The following is a 19455-nucleotide window of genomic DNA, read 5'->3' on the forward strand; positions in this document are numbered from 1 at the left end:
CTAGGTGTCATGGCACTGACATTCCGACACACAGGTCCAGGTGATTCATCAGTTTATTAAGTTGTATTAAAACAGTACTTTGATCCCAAATTTGAGATGAGGGAGGAAGGCAGCTCAGGCCCCTCCAAACCTTCCATGCCTGATCCCACCAGCATGAGTTCCTTCACCCAGGCCTGGGGAACTCCTGTGAGGCTTGTCCAGCCCCAGGCCCTGGGAACCTGTCCAGGCCTGGAGTTTGGGGAGAATGTGGCCCAAGGATGGTTGATATGTCACAAGGAGCCAGCCACCCACCGGGGGTAATATTTGAGGAAGAGCTTCTTGGCCAGGTCTACCGTGTCACCTTGGGGCTGGCTAGGGTACCTCCTCGTGCCAAGGACAAAGGTCTGTTCCAGCTGGAAGACGTTCTGGTCAAACTGGTGCTGTTGGAAGGGGATGCCTCGGACCAGGCTTTCAACCAGCATCTCCATGAAGAGCCGCCAGCGGGGGGTGTAGTAGTCAGCCACCAGTCCCGCCAGCTGCTTGTTGGCATAGTCTAAGATGTTGCCTTCTGGCCCCCACAGGGTCAGCTGGTAGCGGCTGTTCTGCTCATAGAAAAGGGCCTCAGCCTCACTGACTGCCACCCCCCGGGCCTGCTCCAGCCAGCTGCCCAGCAGGAAGTGGCTGTCACTAGCCAGCACCTTGTCCAGAGCAGGCAGAAGCTCGTAGGCCAGGATGCCTCCTGCCCGCATCAGGGAAACCAGTTCCTTATTCAGATAGGCCGTCCTTGCCTCTTCATAGTATAAGCTGACCAGCTCCTGGACCGCCTGGCGAGTGACGTCCACCAGGTCATAGCGGAAGGCTGGGCTGCTGGCCAGGGTGGGAGTGGCTTTTAGCAGCAGCCGCCAGGCTTCAAATACATCCGATTGGTTGTACCAGACGGTGGTCGCCATCTGGAGGGATGGTCGCCTGACCAGGGGGCTGCGATTGTGTCCGGTGCAGCCCTCGCCAGAGCAGTTGTAGACACTCCTGAGAAGCAGCCTCCAGGCCGCCTCCGCATCCCCCTGGGAGACCCCGTACCGCCGGGCCGCAAAGCTGGTCACCCAGGCCCCCAAATCTGCCACTGGGTCCTTCCGCCAGCCCAGCTCAGCCATGAGGGCGTAGACCACCTCGTTCTGGTCGATGCCCTCAGGGGCCATGCCTGTGCCTGCCATGGTGGAGTTGGGGAAGAGGCGGGCGGCTGCGGGGCCTTGGTTCACAGACTCCAGGGCCCCAAACAGGCCGTGGTTGCCCCCAAAGTTATGCAGCATGCACCAGATGAAGGGCTGGCCCAGGAAGGAGGCTGTGCGGACGTACACAGGCTGGCTCTCTGCAAACAGGTCCAGAACCAGGAGGCGGCCGCGGGGCACGGCCCCCAGCACAGCCCCCACCTGTGCGGGCCCCCAGAACTGGGGCTGGTGCTGGAAGAGCCAGCCTTGGAGCAGCCACACGGCGTCAGGGTCCACTGTGGTTGGGGCAGGGGGGACAAAAAAAGAGGATGCTGAGAAGAGAGGGGGCAGGGGAAGGTTGGCCCTATTGTACAGATGAGGAAACAGAGGCCCCGGGAAGGGACGTTAACTGACTCTCTCACAGGACACTGCTTCCCCGGACCCCCCAGCCAGCGGGGCATTTCATCACACACACCCCTCCCATCTCCCCGTCCCCCCACCCCCCGCCCCCGGGGAGTGCCAGGATAGTGTTGTATAGCTTAATGGAGCAGAAGAATTACCCAGAGGGCTAATTCTGATTCAGGAAGTGGGGGAGGTGCTGACAACTTGCAGATCTGGTGGCTCCGGGGATGCTGCGGTCCCCGGACCACACTTGGAACAGTGCTGCTGGAAGCCTGAGCCAATCTCCCCCTCCCTGGCTGGCACAGAGGCCTCGCCACGCTCTTCCTGACCTGGCCCCTCTCTGCCGCTCCCCTGCCAGGGGCAGGAAGGAATGCTGGGGTCACATTTGTGCACCAGGAAGGGCACCAACCCACACTGGGCATGGCCCTTGACCTCTGGCCTGCGTTACCCACCTCAGTGCAGACTTAGGCACCAGATAAGATACTCTGAATAGCCAGCCCTTCATGACACTTTTCTCTGGGCAGGTGTCATTCTGCTTATGAGGCGGCCCCATTTTATAGGGGAAGCAGTGGAGGCAGGGGAGGCCCTGGGAGGGAGGCGAGGGACTGTGTCTTGCAGGCAGGAAATGGCAGTGCCAGTGCAGAGGGTGTCCCGCTCCAGGGCTCGCCTCTCAACCACAGTTATGATTAAATGAGAGGATATGTAAACTGTAAAGTGCTGTGTGTTACAGCAAGGTGTTCTTTTTTTTTTTTTTTAATGGCCATGCCTGTGGCATTTGAAAGTTCCCAGGCTAGGGGTCGAACTGGAGCTATATCGGCTGATCTATGCCACAGCCATGGCAACGCTGGATCCTTAACCCCTGATCGAGGCCAGGGATAGAACCTGAATCCTCATGGCTGCTAGTTGGGTTCATTTTTGCTGAGCCGCAGCGGGAACTCCCTGCAGGGTGTTCTTATTCCCAGTCCCTCCTCCCATCCCCGGTGACCTCTGCCACCCCCATCTCCCTGAGGGTCGGGGGGGGGGGCTGCCCTTGCCCACCTCCTGGTGGCACCGTACCTGTGATCATGGCCTGGTAGACGGCAGCGGTGGCTGCAGCGAGGTAGGAGGGCTCTGAGGAGGGGGGCTGCATCTCGTTGAAAGTGTCCGCCCCGTAGATGTGATCCGTGCCAAACTCTTTGGTCAGCTCCCTCAGGAAGAGGCTCCCCACGATGGGGAAGAGGGGATCTTCTGGGGCCAGGAGGAAGGAACAGGAGTAGGAGCAGTTGAAATGTCCCCAGCTGCCCATCTGGGTGACACTGATCTGAGGGAACACCCTAGTGGGGGGAGGTGACAGTTCAGACATTTACTGGAGGCTGACGCAGTGTATATGCATTGATTGATTTTTTTTGGCTGCACCTGCGGCACATAGACGTTCCCGGGCCAGGGATTGAACCCACGCCACAACAGCAACCGAAGCCACTGTTAGTGGCAACGCTGGATCCTCAAACTCACTGTGCCACAAGGGAACTCCCCTGACACAGTATTTAACAGCAACCTCCTTAACTTACCTGCAGCTCCTGGGACGCTCGTGCCTCGGTGCCTTTGCACCGACCGTGCCCTGTGCCTGGACCCTTTCCACCTCCCTTCCTGCTGATACATCTGGTTACTCCTTGACTTCCTTCAAGTTCCAGCTCAAGTGGAAAGCTTTTGCTGTCTCTCCCCATCCCACTGGCTGAACCAAATGACACCACCTCTTCTCTGAGCTCTGACTACCCCGCTTCCCCGGGCAGAAGTGACTTTGGCAGAAAATATATTCCTGCCCTCATGGCGGAATTGTATCCTCCTGGCAGTGGGTCTCCCACAGGGCGGGGCCTCTGTGCACCTCTGTCGCTGCATCCCTGGGCCTCAGCACAGAGCCTTGCTCGCCTGCGGCCCCAGAGAGCCTGACAAACGTTGGCTGAATGTACAAATGAGGTTCCTGCTGCCCAATCGGGAGGCCAAGGGGTGGCCAGAGAGGCCAGCAGTGTGTGCCGAGCATTGTGAGTGGTGGGAACCAGGTGCTCATGGGCACGAGGGAGGTGGTCACCAATGTGGGGCCCGGGCAAGGCTTCCTGAGGGAGAAGAGTGCTCAGCTGGGCCTTGAAGAATTTTCCCAGCCACAGGGAGGCTGGGTGGGTAGCAGAGGAACAGGGGAGTAGGAAGGACAGGGGAGACCAGTGCATCCCTACTCTCACTAAGAGCTGCCCTTCGCCACTGTGCTAAGCCACGCATACATTACACTAGGAAACTCAGGCACAGAGCAGTCATGTAATCTGTCCCAGGTCACACGGCTAGTCAGTAACAGAGCAGGGAATCAAGCCCAGGCCTATGTGCAGAGCTTAACTTGGTCTTTAAATTGTCCTTTTCGTTTCTTTTCTTTTTTCTCCGGCCGCACCCTCGGCATATGGAGGTTCCCAGGCTAGGGGTCTAATTGGAGCTGTTGCTGCCGGCCTACACCACAGCCACAGCCACGCCAGATCCGAGCCACATCTACAACCTACACCAAGCCGCAGCTGCGACCTACACCACAGTTCCTGGCAATGTCTGGTCCTTAACCCACTGAGCGAAGCCAGGGATCGAACCTGCACCCTCGAGGAAACTATGTTGGGTTCTTAACCTGCTGAGCCACCGTGGGAACTTCTGTAAGTCAGAGGAACATAAATTCTCTCTCCGAGCTGAGTCAGGGGTGGGGGTGGGGCACATCACCTGGTGAGAGCCTTGGGGACATGCCCGGCGAACGCTGGCAACACGGGGATCATGCCGAAGGAGCGCATCCGGTCCAGGATCCGATGCTGGCAGGAAGGGAGGGGTGGTGGTGAGCACGACCCCCCACCCCCCACCCCCGCCCCCGAGGTGGGAGGCCCTCACTCTCCCAGGGCACAGAGTCCCTACTGTCCAGTGAAGAGTCCCAAGCTGTGCCAAACACCACCCTCCCTAGGCCTGTAACTGTCCAGCACCAATTCTGTTCCTTCCCTTCCCCATCCTTTTACCTGCAGGTAAAGCTGCTTGAGGTGCCAGGAGCGGGGCAGGGGGCCACTCCAGGTGTGCAGGTTGCCCATGCGTCCCCAGGCCAGGAAGGCAGGACCAGTGAAGAACTCATCAATCTCTGTCTGGGTCAGGCCCAAAGCCAGATACACCTGAGGACGATGAGTCCCAGGTGCATAAATATTTCTTTCTATCCAATGCTTCATTCATTCAACTAACACACATTCATCTCTTTGTGCTGTGCCCCAGGGTTCTTAAGACAAAATTCCAATTCCTGACTGCAAGGAACTCAGTTCAGGAGAAATATCCTTGAACAGATGAGTTTGCTAATATGCCACCCCTGTCGCATGGGTGAGATGAGGCACAAAGGGGTTCTCCTCCAAGTGGGGAAGGGGCCTTAGTAGGCTCCATGGAGCAAGGAGGGCTAGAATGGTGGGCGAGGGCAGCTCTGCGGGGAGCTTAAGCAGCGCCAGGGGCAGCCAGAGCTCTCCAGGCCCAGGCACGGAAGCTCCCAGGCCGGGCAGAGCCTGAAGGTAATGGGAGGGGGGAATCCTGAGTGTGTTAATAGCGGATGGTCTCCACCAGGTTTGCATTTCGGAAAGGACCCTCTGGTGGAACTTGGGGAGCCAGGAGTCTTGCTTTGAAAGGAAAATATTGCTTGGAGAGCTTTCCAAAAGGGGACTGGGAGGAAATTAAGGAAGCATAGCTTATGCATGTCTTAGCTTGGTTGGAATCTGACCCTTTGACCTGGTCGAATTATCCAAAGAGCCTACTAGAAACTCAAGATGCTTATCAGACCCTTACCCTCTAAGAACTCGTGATAGCTATCTACTTATCGGACCCCAAACCCTGAAACAACTCGTGATTCCTTGCAAACAAATATTTTCCAGCTTATGTCAGAGTCAGTCCCAACTCTCTCCAGGCAACTTTGAACAAGCTCATGGCAAAAAAAAAAAAAAAAAAAGCACACACCCCTCTTTCTCTTTCTCAGAACACCCTTTCAGGGTTACCTGAGCCTGTGTCTCCCAAATTGCGGTTAGTAAAGACCCCCAAATAAACTCTTCTTATTTGCAGTCTTCTGCATCATTTTTTTTTTTTTTTTGCTATTTCTTGGGCCGCTCCCACGGCATATGGAGGTTCCCAGGCTAGGGGTCCAATTGGAGCTGTAGCCACCAGCCTACACCAGAGCCACAGCAACGCAGGATCTGAGCCGCGTCTGCAACCTACACCACAGCTCATGGCAACGCCAGATTGTTAACCCACTGAGCAAGGGCAGGGACCGAACCCGCAACCTCATGGTTCCTAGTCGGATTCGTTAACCACTGCGCCACGACGGGAACTCCCTTCTGCATCATTTTTTGGTTGACACTGTTCAGAGGCTCAGGTAGGGGTCCAGGGGGAGGGGATGAGAGCCTGAACTGGGGCAGTGATAAGGATGGAGAGGACAGGACCGATTCAGAGCTGCTAATGAGACAGAATCCACAGAAGCAGCTGACTGACTGACGTGGGGGTGGGAAGAGAGGGGAGGCTGGCTTCTTCGAGTTTTTACAGTGGGGTTCTGGGGTCCAGTGCTCAGTAAGCACTTCTATGTGTTTGCCTCAACCGTGGAAGCCTTGGTTTCTGGAAGGCTGGAGCCGTTATCCATGCCACCAACACTTCTGGAGCCCTTGTTCTCGGGGCCAGATACTGCGCTGATGCTGGGGAGGCAGGGACACCTGGGATGTGGTGGGCACGCACCCGCTGCCAGATGGCTTCCTGGCCGCTCCAGGCCAGTGCCAGGTTGATGCCGTTCAGCGCCATCCAGTCAATCTCCTGCTCCCAGCGGGCCCAGTCCCACCACACGAAGGAGTAACTCTGTGTGCACACGTTCTGGTAATAGCGGTACCTGCAGGCAGTGGCATGAGCTGGGCCGTGTCCATGGGGGCAAAGAGAGGATGTCCCCCACCCCTGAAGGTCTACCACCCAGGAAGAGCATGGAGGGCAACTGGGCCCTGGAACCATCCCCCAGGGCACCCCAGATCTAGCCCAGAGGGGAGTGGCTCCAGACAGGACTTCTCAACTGCTTTGCTCCCGGGTCCATCCCAGGCAGAGCTAGAATTGGGATGCTTGAGCTTCTGAGGTGCCTACCCATATATGCCCAAAACTCCTCCAGGGCCCTCTAACCTCCCAGATAGTTAGGAAAGCACATTCCGTTTTCATTCCTACTCTGTGTACAGTGTATAAGGGCCATATGGCAAAGCTGGCCCCTGTCCTTAAAGGGTGGTCCTTCTCCCCACAGTTTAATGGGGAGACAGCTGTGTGAACACATCACCTCTGTGCAGTGGGGCAAGCGTTAGAACAGAGGCCCGTCAGAGGCCAGGTGTCATTCCTCACAAAACATCTTGGAAGAGAGAGTGGGGTAGGAAAGGAATGGCATTTACTTATCACCAATTATGCACAACAAATTCTACACCCACCACAGTGCAAATCCTCACAACCAAAACGAAACTGCACGGGAGATGTTATTACTTCCATTTTGCCCATTTTTCAGATGAGCCGACAGAGGCTCAGAGAGGTTAAGTGACTTGCTCAAGGATACACAGCTTTTAGGATCAGAGCTGCGGTCTGAAGCCAGAGTCCTGCAACCAAAAGGCCAGAGCTTCCCAGCTGCCTGGCGCCGGGACGGGGTGAGGCGGGACTTTGGCGCTGGCTGGCGCCCTGGGGCTGGGGTCTGAAGGCTGCAAGCTGCTGCTGGGGAGCTGCGGGAAGGCTGCCGTACCTGTTAGGCGTGGCCTCTGTCAGCTCCTCCGGCACCGCGGGCAGCGGCTGCGGCAAGCGCAGCTGAGAGCCGGACCAGGCCACGTGACAACCGCAGAAGTCACGCAGGTAGCGGTGCAGCCCCGCGGCGGCGGCCACGCCTGTGGAGCCGATCACCCGCACCTGAGCCCCGGGGCCACCGCCGCTCAGGCGGTAGGTGTCCAGGCCGGACTCGGCCGCCAGGGCGCGCTCCACCGACACCGAAAAGGAGGCTGCCGGCCCAGGCCCCAGCAGCCGGGCCAGCAACTCCCGCACGGCCGCCGCCTCCCGGGCCTCATCCCCGGCCGAGCTCCCCGCAGCTGCCAGGAGCAAGAGCCCCAGAGCCGCGGCCACCACTACCGCCTCCATGGTCCAGTGGTCTCAGCCAGGCGGCGGGAACCAGTGGGAACTCGGGACGAACGAGACCCCGTCCAATCAGCTGCGGTCCTCAGGTCACGTGGAACCTAAGGCCAAGCACCCGCTGGCGGCTGGGAGACCAGCTTCCGGGTCCCTCGCCAGTTCGTGAGCGTGTTTTCAGACCACACGTGGTGCAAGAGCGCGTGACCCCAGTGACTTCAAAAGATCAGGGCCGGATGTGACTCTCAGTCCTCTAGCGCCTTCAAGCACAACGCGCTTTCGCATGCAAATCACTTTCCTTCCTCCATCTTATCTAATAAATATTTGGAGTTGATTTTGTACTAGGCACTGCCACCCTTCTACCGAGGAGACCTAGAAACCAAATACTTATATAAGTAAATATTTATGTTATCCAGTTGACTATTGAACCTTGAGCTGGTATTAGGAACAATGACCCCCTGGCAGTCAAAATATAACTTTACAGTCAGCCCTCCTGTATCCACTGTTCCACATCTGCGAATTCAACCAACCTCGGATTATGTAGTACTGTAGCAGGTACTTATGGGGGAAAAAATCGTGTATAAGTAGACGTGGGCCGTTCAAACCCGTGTGGGCAAGGATCCACTGTAGTTGTGATGCTGTGCAGGGTACCCAGACAAAAGCTTGGGAAAGGAGGTGATGTTTAATCTGAATAAAACTGGGATTGACTAGGAGAAGAGAGAGGGGAAGTGCACTCCACATAGAAGAAATGCATTTATGGAGACGCAGGAAGGGTAAGGAAAGAGCTGGGCAAATTTGAGGAACTAAAAGATCAGGAAGTTGGAGGATGGATGAGCCATGTGAGCCTGGACTGGCCATGGGGCAGGGCCTGGTGGGTGTGTGAAGGGTTCTCATTTGATCCTTAAGGGGTAGCAGCTGCTGAACAGGACGAAAATTATCTTCATTTTACATACTGGAGGAGTTCCCACTGTGGCATAGTGGGTTAATGATCCATCTTGTCTCTGTGGCCATACCTGTTGGCTCCCTGGCTCGGCACAGTGGGTCAAGGATCTGACAATGCGGCAGATGGCCTGGGAACTTTCATATGCCTCAGGTGCTGATGAAAAAAAAAATCAATACATATTGGGAAACTGAGGGTCAGAGAAAGGAAGTGACTCTGAGAAGATCAATGGCCAGTAGAACAGCAGGTCTGGGACTAGATCCAGAACACTCACAGATCAGTGTTCTTGCCACTATCCCCTAAGAAATGCAAGTTTTTAGGCTGCCTCCCGGTGGGGAGAGGTTGACTGGGGCTGTGTAGGGGCTAGGAGTGTTGGGCCCTTAGAAAGACTACATTTTCTTTCTTTCTTTCTTTTTCTTTCTTTCTTTCTCTCTCTCTTTCTTTCTTTCTCTCTCTCTCTCTCTCTCTTCTCTCTCTCTCTCTCTCTCTCTCTTCCTCTTTTTTTGGTTGCACCTGAAGCATACGGAATTTCCAGGGCCAGGGATTGAACCTGCATTGCAGAAGTGACAACACTGAATCCTTAACCCACCGACCCACCAAGGGATTCCAAGACTGTAATTTCTAAAAGGATTCTGAGTCCTTTTGGAGGCAGGTGTAAATTTTTCCAGATTGTCAGGCCCAAGTACAGCTGCTTAGAGACAGGGAAAGGGTCAGGGTTGCCAATCCAGAAAATCCAGAGCCTGGACTGAAAGGGAACACGTGAGTCCACTGAACTTGCCCAGCCTCTCTGCTCCCCTGCCCCTAGCTGCATATTCAAGCTGCACAGTACCCCACTGCCTTGTTCCCAGCTCAGCAAGCAGCTAGAGTGGAAGGTGCAGCCCCTGTTCCACTCAGTTGCTAATAGCAAAAGGTTCTCAGCCTTTCCCAGGAGCAGCTCCAAGACCTGCCCAGAGAGTTGGGCCCTCGTGGAGCTATAGCCTATAGCCCCCCGGCCCCTCTCCACTTCCTCCAACACCCCCCTTCAAACACCTCTTGCTCCAGGTGGGGTTTGTCAGACTCTCCTCCCAGGACCTGTTTTGGAAGCACTTTGGATCTTAGGGAACACATGGGTCAGGGGAATTGGGCTGCAATTCCACTGTCAGGCTCAGGGTCCCTCTCTGTGGGGTCTGGGTCTATCCAGAATGGTGGACAGTTGCTGGCAGGAGCAGCAGGTTGGGGGGCATTGGTAGCACATTTCACAGCCTGAGCTCATGAATGGAGCAGAAGGGTCATTGCTTATTCTGGGTGTGTCACACTGTCTTTCTCATCTTCTCCATCAAGCTGGGAGCTCTGAGGATGATAGGCGGCTGGTTGAAGAAATTAAGGTGCGTAGATGGGATGAACCATCAAGCATCTGGGAGTTCCCACTGTGGCACAGCGGAAACGAATCCGACTGGTATCCACAAGGATTCGAGTTTCATCCCTGGCCTCACTCCATGGGTCGTGGATCTGGCATTACCGTGAGCTGTGGTGTAGGTTGCAGACGCAGCTCAGATCCCGAGTTGCTGTGGCTGTGGTGCAGGCCGGCAGCTGCAGCTCCAATTCAACCCCTAGCCTGGGAATTTCCATATGTTGTGGGTACGACCCTAAAAAGACAAAAAAAAAAAAAAAAAAAGGCTATGTAAAAATAGTGCTTGCCTCTGGTGGGGTACTGGGAGCCCAAAGTGGAAGACTTACTCTTGGGCCTTTCCCTTTTTGGCTGTCCCTGTGGCATGTGGAAGTTCTGGAGTCAGGGACTGAATCTGAGCCACATCTGTGATCAACATCACAGCTTCAGCAATGCTGGATCCTTAACCCACTGTGCCATAGTGGGAACTCCACTTTTGGGCCTTTTGTACTATTTGATCTTTTTACCATGTGACGCATTTAATTATTTTTTTCCATTGGTGTGTGTGAAATAAGTTGGCCAGGCTTTCTGCTCCTATCTCATTTCCTCTTTCATTCCTGCCAGCTGACCCTCTGCCTCTGCATCCCAGAATACCTCCAGATCACTTGTCTCTCTGTGTCGCCAATCCAGCTGACCGCTTGTCACAGCTCCATTAGGATCCCACCCAATTTACCTGTGAGGAGGATTGAGTCCTTCCCTGTCTGGCCACCAGGGAGCAGCCCATGCCTGGGCCTCACCTCAGGTAGGCTGCAGCGGTCATCTCAGGTCTGAGGGACCTTCAGTGCCCTTTCCAACCAGGGCTCCTGGGGCGAAAGGGGCACAGCCTCTCCCAGATCCCCAGTGAGAGTTGAGAGGGAGAGAGGGAGAGGGAGAGGGGGTGTCCTGAAGGTGGTGATGGAACTGTTCCCCCACCACCACCTTTTCTCTTTTCTGGCTGCCCTGCGGCATATGGAGTTCCCAGGCCAGGGATCAGATCCTAAGCTGAAGCTTTGGCAATGCCGGATCCTTAACCCCACTGTGCTGGGCCAGGGATCGAACCTGCATCCCAGTGCTCCCAAGATCCACCCATCCCGTTGCACCACTGAAGGAACTCCTCCCCCATCTTCATAGCACTGAGCAAGCCACCCTCTCCAATCTGGTTCTAGGACTTCAAGATGAGAAGCACTCACTGGGCAGGGCAGAGACTCACTTAGCAGATATCGGGGTCCAGGAATTCTACAAGAAGGGGATCAGAGTAAAGGCCATGTCCCTTAAAAACAGGAGCAGTGGAGCCATCCTGTTCCTCACCCCTCACCCCAGGGTTCCCAGGACTTCCCACACCCTTGCTGGCTCAGTTCCTAGTCGGTCCCATCTTCAGCTGGTTGGGCTGGAAGCAGCCCCAGGCCACTTAGATCCTGGGAGCTCCACTTAGCTAATGACCCACTGGCCCAGGTCTTTCCAGCCAGGCCAGGGAGGAATTTCTTCCTGGGGAAGTCCTAGGCCTCCCTCCCCAGCCCCATTTTATTAATCTTACCAGAAAGTGTAAGATTTAAAGCTTACAACTCAGTAGTTTTAAGTATATCCATAGAGTTGTGCAACCATCACCATAATCTAATTTTGCATTTCATCATCCAGTCCCCAGCACCATCTAGCAGCAGGTCCTAAGCAAAAACCCAACTACATTCTGTCTCTATAGATTTGCCCATTGTAGATATTTCACATAAATGGAATCATACATTATGTGGTCCTGTGTCTAACATCTTAGCATGGTGTTTCTGAGTTCTATTCATGTTGTAGCATCTATCAGTACATCATCCTTTTTTTTTTTTCCTTTTTATGGCTGTACTTGTGGCATATGGAAGTTCCCAGGCTAGGGGTTGAAGCGAAGCTGCAGTTGTGGTCTATACCACAGCCATGACAACACCAGACCCAAGCCGCATCTGCGACCTCTGTTGCAGATTGCAGCAATGCCAGATCCTTAACTCACTGAGTAAGGCCAGGGATCAAAACGGCATCCTCACAGAAACATTGGGTCTTTAACCCACTCAACCACAACAGAACTCCTATCATTCCTTTTTACTGAAGAATAATATCCAAAAAAAAGGGGAGGGAGGAGTTCCTGTTGTGGTGCAGCAGAAACAAATCTGACTAGTAACCATGAGATTGCGGGTTCTATCCCTGGCCTCGCTCAGTGAGTTAAGGATCCAGTGTTGCCATGAGCTGTGGTGTAGGTCACAGACATGGTTCAGATCCTGTGTTGCTGTGGCTGTCATAGGCTGGCATCTGTAATTCTGATTCAACCCCTAGCCTGGGAACCCGCACATGTTGCACGTGTGGCCCTAAAAAGCAAAAAAAAAAAAAAAAAAAGAGAGAGAGAGAGAGAATAATATCCCCTATATGGATATATTGCTTTTTGCTTATTCATTCATCAGCTGATAAATATTTGGTTTCCTTCTGGGGCTATTATGAATAACGCCACTATAAATGCTCTGCACAATTCTGTGTGCACATTTTTCCGTTTTTCTTGAGTAGATACCTGGAAATCAAATTTCTGGGTCATGTGTTGACCCTATGTTTAACTTTTTGAGGAACTGCCTCTTTCCAAAGCAGCTGCACCATTTTACATTCTCACCAGCAGTGAATGGGGGTTCCAATTTCTCCACATCCTTGCCAACACTTGTAATTGTCTCTTTTTGAATAGTCTTTTTAGTTGGTGTGATGTGGTGTCTCCTTGCGGTTTTTTTTTTTTTCTTTGTCTTTTTGCCATTTCTTGGGCTGTTCCTGCAGCATATGGAGGTTCCCAGGCTAGGGGTCGAATCGGAGCTGTAGCCACCGACCTACGCCAGAGCCACAGCAATGGGGGATCCAAGCCGCGTCTGCGACCTACATCACAGATCACGGCAACGCCAGATCGTTAACCCACTGAGCAAGGCCAGGGATTGAACCCGCAACCTCATGGTTACTAGTTGGGTTCGTTAACCACTGCGCCACGACGGGAACTCCTCCTTGCGGTTTTGATTTGCATTTTCCTAATGACTAATGACACTATCTTTTCATGGGCTTATTCATGTTTTCTTTGGAGAAATGACTATTCAAATCCTTTTGCCCTTTCAAAAATTGTGGTGTTTTTACTACTGTTTTTATTATAAAATTCTTTATATATCCCAGATACAAGCCCCTTATTAGATATGATTTACAAGTATTTTCTTCCAGTGTTAAGAGTTGTCTTGAGGAGTTCCCGTCGTGGCTCAGTGGTTAACGAATCCGATTAGGAACCATGAGTTTTTGGGTTCAATCCCTGGCCTTGCTCAGTGGGTTAAGGATCTGGCGTTGCTGTGAGCTGTGGTGTAGGTCGAAGACGCGGCTCAGATCTGGTGTTGCTGTGGCTGTGGTGTAGGCCGGCAGCTACAGCTCTGATTGGACTCCTGGCCTGGGAACCTCCACATGCTGCAGGTGTGGTCCTAGAAAAGACAAAAAGACAAAAAGACAAAAAAAAAAAAAAAGAGCTGTCTTGAATCTGTCTTTCAAAGCACAGTTTTGTTTTTTCTTTTTTTGCTTTTTAGGGCCACACCGTGGCACGTGGAGGTTCCCAGGCTAGGGATCCAATCAAAGCTACAGCTGCCGGCCTACACCACAGCCACAGCAACGCCAGATCTGAGCCACATCTGTGACTTACACCACAGCTCACAGCAACGCCGGATCCTTAACCCACTAAGCAAGACCAGGGATTAAACCCGCAATCTCATGGTTCCTAGTTAGATTCATTTCCTCTGTGCCACAATGGGAATTCCCAAGAGCAGTTTTTAGTTTTGTGGAAATCCAACTTATCTTTTATCTTTTTTAATCACGTGTGCTTCTGACATATCTAAAAACCATTGCCTAACCCAGGGTCAGAAAGATGTACTCCTATGATTTCCTTTAAGATCTCTCTTACATTTAGGTCTATGACCCATTTTGAGTTCATTTTTGTATATAGCGGGTCAAAGTCCAAATTCGTTTGTTCACACGTGGATACCCTGTTGTACCAGCACCATCTGTTGAAAAGACTTCTGGAACTCCCACTATAGCGCACTGGGTTAAGAATTCAACTGCTGTGGTTCGGATGGCTGCAGAGGACAGGGTTTGATCCCTGGCCCAACGCAGTGGGTTAAAAGATCTAGTGTTGCAGCAGCTGCGGCTCAGATTCAATCCCTGACCTGGCCTGGGGATGCAGGTGTGGCCATTTAAAAAAAAAAAAAAAAAAAAAAGACTGCTCTTTCCCAACTCAGTTATCTTGGCTCCTATGTGGAAAATCAGTTTGACTATAAACGTTGGGGTTTGCCTCTGAACTCTCAGTTCTATTCCATTGATTCTGTTGATTCTGAGTATCCCTTTTTTTTTTTTCTTTTTTTTTTTGCTGCACTTGCAGCATCCTAAAGTTCCAGGACCAGGGATCAAATCCAAGCCGCAGCAATGACCCTTAACCTGCTGCACCACAAGAGAACTCCTTTTTTTCTAATATTACTAATCATGTATTGAAAGCAGTAAGAGATTCCATGACACCAAATAAACCATTTCTGAGGTTTTTCCCCAAGATAAAATTGAGCAGCTCCAGCTTCTTCAGTGTTTATCAAAATACAAAAGAAAAAAGTAGAGGTTATAGGAGTTCCTGTCATGGCAGTGGTTAATGAGTCTGACTAGGAACCATGAGGTTGCAGGTGTTTTTTTTTTTTTTTTTTTGCGGAAAAAAAAAATACGGTTGCAGGTTTGATACCTGGCCTTGCTCAGTGGGTTAAGAATCCGGCGTTGCCATGAGCTGTGGTGTAGGTTGCAGATGTGGCTTGGATTCCGCGTTGCTGTGGCTCTGGCATAGGCCAGCAGCTACAGCTCCGATTGGACCCCTAGCCTGGGAACCTCTATGTGCCGAGGGAGTGGCCCTAGAAAAGGCAAAAAGACAAAAAAAAAAGAAAAGAAAGAAAAAAGTAGAGGCTATAGGAGTTCCTGTTGTGGCTCAGCAGTTAACGAACACGAGTAGCATCGATGAGGACATGGGTTCGATCCCTGGGTTCGAACTCAGTGGGTTGAGATCCTGCATTGCTGTGGCTATGGTGTAGGCCAGTGGCTACAGCTCCGATTCAACCCCTAGCCTGGGAACCTCCGTGTGCTGCAGGTACGGCCCTAAAGAGGCAAAAAGACAAAAAAAAAGTAGAGGTTATCATTTTCTATGGCAAATCTGACTCCTGCAGACTGAGGGAGTGAAAACACATGCAGACAGGGGCTCCGAGGGGCTGGGGCTCTAGGATGACCACCCATGCTCCTGCTGGTGAGACCCCAGAGAACCCAGAGCAGGCAAGCAAGGGGACTGCAGGGCTCCCGCTGCAGCCAGCATGCCCCCCACCTTTTGAGTCAGTAACAGAGCAGAGGCTAAAAGAGCTCATTTACCTGAATGTTCACTTTTAACTTTTGTCTTTTTAGGGCCACACCCTTGTTATTATAGAGGTTCCCAGGCTAAGGGTCGAACTGGAGCTGCAGCTGCTGGCCTACACCACAGCCAAGCAACGCGGGATCCAAGCTGAATCTTCGACCCACACCACAGCTCACGGCAATGCCAGATCCTTGACCCACTGAGCAAGGCCGGAGATCGAACATTCATCCTCATGGATACCAGTCGGGTCCATTAACCACCCAGCCACGACAGGAACTCCATGAACTTTTTTTTTTGGCCTTGCCTACACGATATGGAAGTTCCACCACCAAGGGCTGAATCTGTGCCACCGCAGCGACCTGGGCTGCTGCAGTGACAATGCCAGATACTTTAAAAGCACTGTACAGGGGAATTCCTAAACTTCTCATTTGAGGAGTGAGTGCTGGCTGCCGCCCACAGGCCTATTCTGGGGCAGGTGGCCTGGCAGGGAGGAGGCTGTGAGAAGCATGGAATGAACAGGGTGTCCCTGGCCCTCCTGGAGCAGCCGCTGTCAGCCTGCTTCACATTCCGGTGTAGCCCCTGCCCTGGAGGGAGGAATGGAGGGGGAGGGCCGAGAAAGAATGTGGACACCTTACATGGCAGTGAGGAGGGAGAAGGCACCCGCCAGGCCAGCCCGCCTGCCTGGACAGCCCACTGGCTCTCAGGCTGCCTGCCTCAGCATCTCGAATCCTCCAGCTGCCCTGAGGAACCAACCCCACGCTGAGCCTCCACTTACACCAAGGCCAAAGGCACCAGGGCTCAAAATAGCCAGGCTGCTGAGCCCTGGAGAGCACACTTGCAGAAGAGGGAGAGGAGGGTGGGCAGATTCCCAGATGCCCCCCTCCCCGCAGTCGTCCGCCAGGGGTTTTTGCGTGTGAGGCACTGGCAGGGAGACGGGTCCCCAAGTCCCCTCCCCACCACGGGTAGTGTATGCAAACTGCTTTGGCTCAGGGAGTGGAGAGGTGCCTGGGAAACTTGAGATAAGGTGAGAATTTCACAAACTAACTGCCTGGCCAGGGCCACCGCAGCTGTGGCCTTTGATCAGGGAAAAAAGCAGAAATGCTGGCATTAAGATACTAGGTGGGCTCAAGAGGGCTGAGCCCTGAGCGACATGGGGGCTGTGGGCATGCAGACAGGCAGCCTCCCTGATAGAGTCAAACACACTTTATTCAGCACAGGAATGTCTGAACAGAAGGGCCTTGGGCAGGATTCCGGACAAAGAACCCTGCTTCAAACCCTGCTGTAAACAGAGCAAAGATCATGTAAACCACAGGGGCCAGACAGGAGGGGGCTCTGCACAAGGGCTGGGTCAGGTCACACTGGCTGGCGCGCGGTGAGGCTGGGGTGGGCGGCCCAGCCTGGGAGAGTCCAGTGAGCAACTCTGAGCCGCTCCCTCAGACAAGCAGGGGGCGGGGTGGGATGGTCAGGGCCGACCAGTTTAGGGGCTTCTCTCAACTATTGAAGGAGTGGGGCTCAATTTAGCTGAAGCAGCCAGTGCTGCACCAACACATGATCGAAAGGCCCCAAGATCCACATCCTGGTGTGGGGGTGACAGGGAGGTGGCCTCCTGGGGGTGCTCCCCACCAGCCCGCAGGGCAGGGCCACGCAGCTTTCACAGCCACACACACTGGCAGCCCTGCTAGCTGCCTCCAATCAGCAAACAGTAAATGATACGGACCTTCCTGGCCCAGGACCCACTCACCTGACTTGGGGTCGGGGGTGGGTGGGGGAGTGAGAGCACTGGAGGGCAGAGCAAGGCAGGCCTGTGGGCAGACTCCCCCACCGGATGACTAGAGTGCTGCACTCAAGACTCATGATTAGGGGTGGGGAAAGGTCTCCAGGTCTGCACCAGGAAAGAGCATCAACTTGAACCCTCTGCCTAGAGAGTATGCTTGCGGTTGGGCTCAGACCTGGCCTGAGACGCAGCCAACCAAACAGGCCAGCCAGGACCTCTGTTCCGGGCCACTCCCAGCTGCGTATGCTGTGCCCAGTGCTAAATGGGGGTTCTGGGAGGGAGGGGGAGAGGGTGTGAGTTTAGGGTGAGGCAGGAAGGTGAAGGTGTGGGGTATGTGGGGACCCTTGGGGCTTCTAGGGAGGAGCCATGCATGCTGGTACAGTGGGTCCAGCTGAATTCCTGATTAACATGCACACTGAAGACGGGGTGGGAGTGGGGGTGGGCAGAGGACAGAAATACCACCTTCCTGGACCCACCCCTGCTAACCCAAGAGGGGGGAGTGTTAAAGAGCACCCCCGCCCCCAACCAGTAGGAGCAGGGGGGCTCAGAGTCTGGATGTGGGTGGTGAAGGCGCTCCGGCTCCTCTGTGAATGCACGAACTGGCTTGCCAGCAGGGGGCAGAGGAAGGGCTGGCCTGAGGCCCAGAGGGCAAGGCTGGCGCCCAGGGGGTGTGGGTGATGGCCAGAGCCCAGCTTCTCTCTAGAAAATCACTACACTACCACACACAAAGCTGGGGGTGGCGGGGAGCCCCAGGGAGGGCTGGGTCTATCTAAACGACTCACAGGTGGCTGGGGGAAGTGGGGCAGATGGCACAAATGCCAATACCCAGGGGTCACAACTAACAGGCAAGTGGAGCACAGCTAATCACTGCAGAGGGAGCGGGAGGGCAGCCGGGCACACAGCCCCCCTGAAGGGTCACTCGTCAAACTTCCCTTCCCGAATGTGCTCGAAGGAGAAGGGTAGGAATTTGAAACCGGTCCCGCTGTAGAATTTGTTCTGGAACTCCACCCTGGAGAAAAGGAAGAGGAGAGTCATCATTCCACAGAAACCTTTGGGACTATGCAGCTGGGCCAGAAAGAGGCCCGACCCCAAGCTCCCCACTGCCCCCTGCTTCCCACGGCCCTGCAACCTCCGGCGTAGGACACCCAGGGCCTGCCCTCTGTGAGAGCACAGGACACCAAGGCACAAGCCTGGTCTCAGTGCCTGCTCTGCGAGGGTGTGTTTATGCCGCGTTCTCGGTAGACAGCCTGAGTCTCTAACTACGACGGGGGTGGGGGGGGTGTCCCCTCCTGGGCAGGCCCCCAGCAGACCTCCAAGGGAAGCCCCCGAGTGGCTGCAAGGAGCCCTGGCAGGCGCCACTGTTTTCTTGTTTCTCTTCTTGGGGGAGGAAGGAGAAGGGAGGCTTGCCAGCGAAGAGTGGAGGCTTGGGGAGGAAATTCCCAGGAAAGGGGGAAGTTAGGAGCGGAAGTCTTCTCAAAGCAACGGCAAAAATATTTTCCAACTACAAAAACATCTGAGAAAGAATTCTCCTCTTGGGGACTGAAAGGAAAAACAGCTTTAACTCCCTTCCCCGCCACTCCACATCCATCCCTGATGGTCTCCTGGGCCCTTCCGACTCTGAGGGGGCAGGAAGAGGAGGACACGCCTGTAAGCAGAGTCAGGCTGCGAGCTCGCCCTGGACAGTTGCCCAGCAAGCAAACCACCACCAAATATGGGCAGAAAAGTGCATGATTCAGAGGATAAAAAAGCCAAGGAGAGCTGCCCTGAAGAATAGTTTCCACTCAGTGCTGTGTGACCCTGGGGGCCCCCGATCCCTGTAAGAGCAGGCTGAGCTGGGGCCCAGGGCCGGCTGCAGGCAGGGCTCCAAGACACTGTCCACCTTCGTGCCCCTCACTCAGCCTTGAGCTTCAGATGGGCATCCTCCTTCCAAGCCCAGGGAGGAATGAGCCAAGCGGGGGAGGAGGGAGAGGGCCTCTGAGGCCCCTGACCCCAGGGCTGCTAGCTCCGCCCCTAGGGAGCCTCAGTGGACAGAGTTTTCTGTGTGGGCACACGAACAGGCAGGCTGCTCCCCAGCTTCACATTCCAGGGGCTGGGCGCAGATGCCAAAGCGTCCCAGAGGAGGATCCCTATTGGTGCCTCGGCCACAGCTGCACCCAAGAAAATGGGATCCAGGAGGGGGCACTTCAAACTGAAGTCAGTCACAGGATTCAG

At 54.2% G+C, this 19455-nt stretch overlaps 2 protein-coding genes across 4 annotated transcripts in view; both read right to left on the reverse strand.

Moving 5' to 3' along the window:
* Positions 1-38: 38 nt before the first annotated feature.
* Positions 39-7795, reverse strand: NAGLU (N-acetyl-alpha-glucosaminidase). The gene is made up of 6 exons (XM_047757560.1): positions 7348-7795; positions 6327-6474; positions 4595-4741; positions 4311-4396; positions 2643-2899; positions 39-1480 (listed from the first exon to the last, which is right to left on the reverse strand). Exons 1-6 carry the CDS (start codon positions 7731-7733, stop codon positions 270-272), a joined length of 2235 nt encoding a protein of 744 aa, XP_047613516.1. The 5' UTR covers positions 7734-7795; the 3' UTR covers positions 39-269.
* Positions 7796-16658: 8863 nt separating this feature from the next.
* Positions 16659-19455, reverse strand: part of ATP6V0A1 (ATPase H+ transporting V0 subunit a1) — a 59199-nt gene continuing 56402 nt past the window's right edge. For all 3 annotated transcript variants that reach the window (XM_047756659.1, XM_047756660.1, XM_047756658.1), the window contains one exon: positions 16659-18253. In XM_047756659.1, coding sequence (XP_047612615.1) covers positions 18160-18253 — 94 coding nt within the window. In that variant the 3' untranslated portion in view covers positions 16659-18159. The remainder of the gene's footprint in view (positions 18254-19455) is intronic.

This window comes from Phacochoerus africanus, chromosome 14, assembly GCF_016906955.1.
Source record: "Phacochoerus africanus isolate WHEZ1 chromosome 14, ROS_Pafr_v1, whole genome shotgun sequence".
NCBI classification, from domain to species: domain Eukaryota; kingdom Metazoa; phylum Chordata; class Mammalia; order Artiodactyla; family Suidae; genus Phacochoerus; species Phacochoerus africanus.

Bases quoted from the DNA above. Each gene is read 5' to 3' on its own strand.
- NAGLU (XM_047757560.1), bottom strand. From the start codon at position 7,733: ATGGAGGCGGTAGTGGTGGCCGCGGCTCTGGGGCTCTTGCTCCTGGCA. The intron at 6,475-7,347 runs GTACGGCAGCCT...CACTGCCTGCAG, and splicing joins ACAGAGGCCACGCCTAACAG to GTACCGCTATTACCAGAACG. The intron at 4,742-6,326 runs GTGCGTGCCCAC...CATCGTCCTCAG, and splicing joins AGGAAGCCATCTGGCAGCGG to GTGTATCTGGCTTTGGGCCT.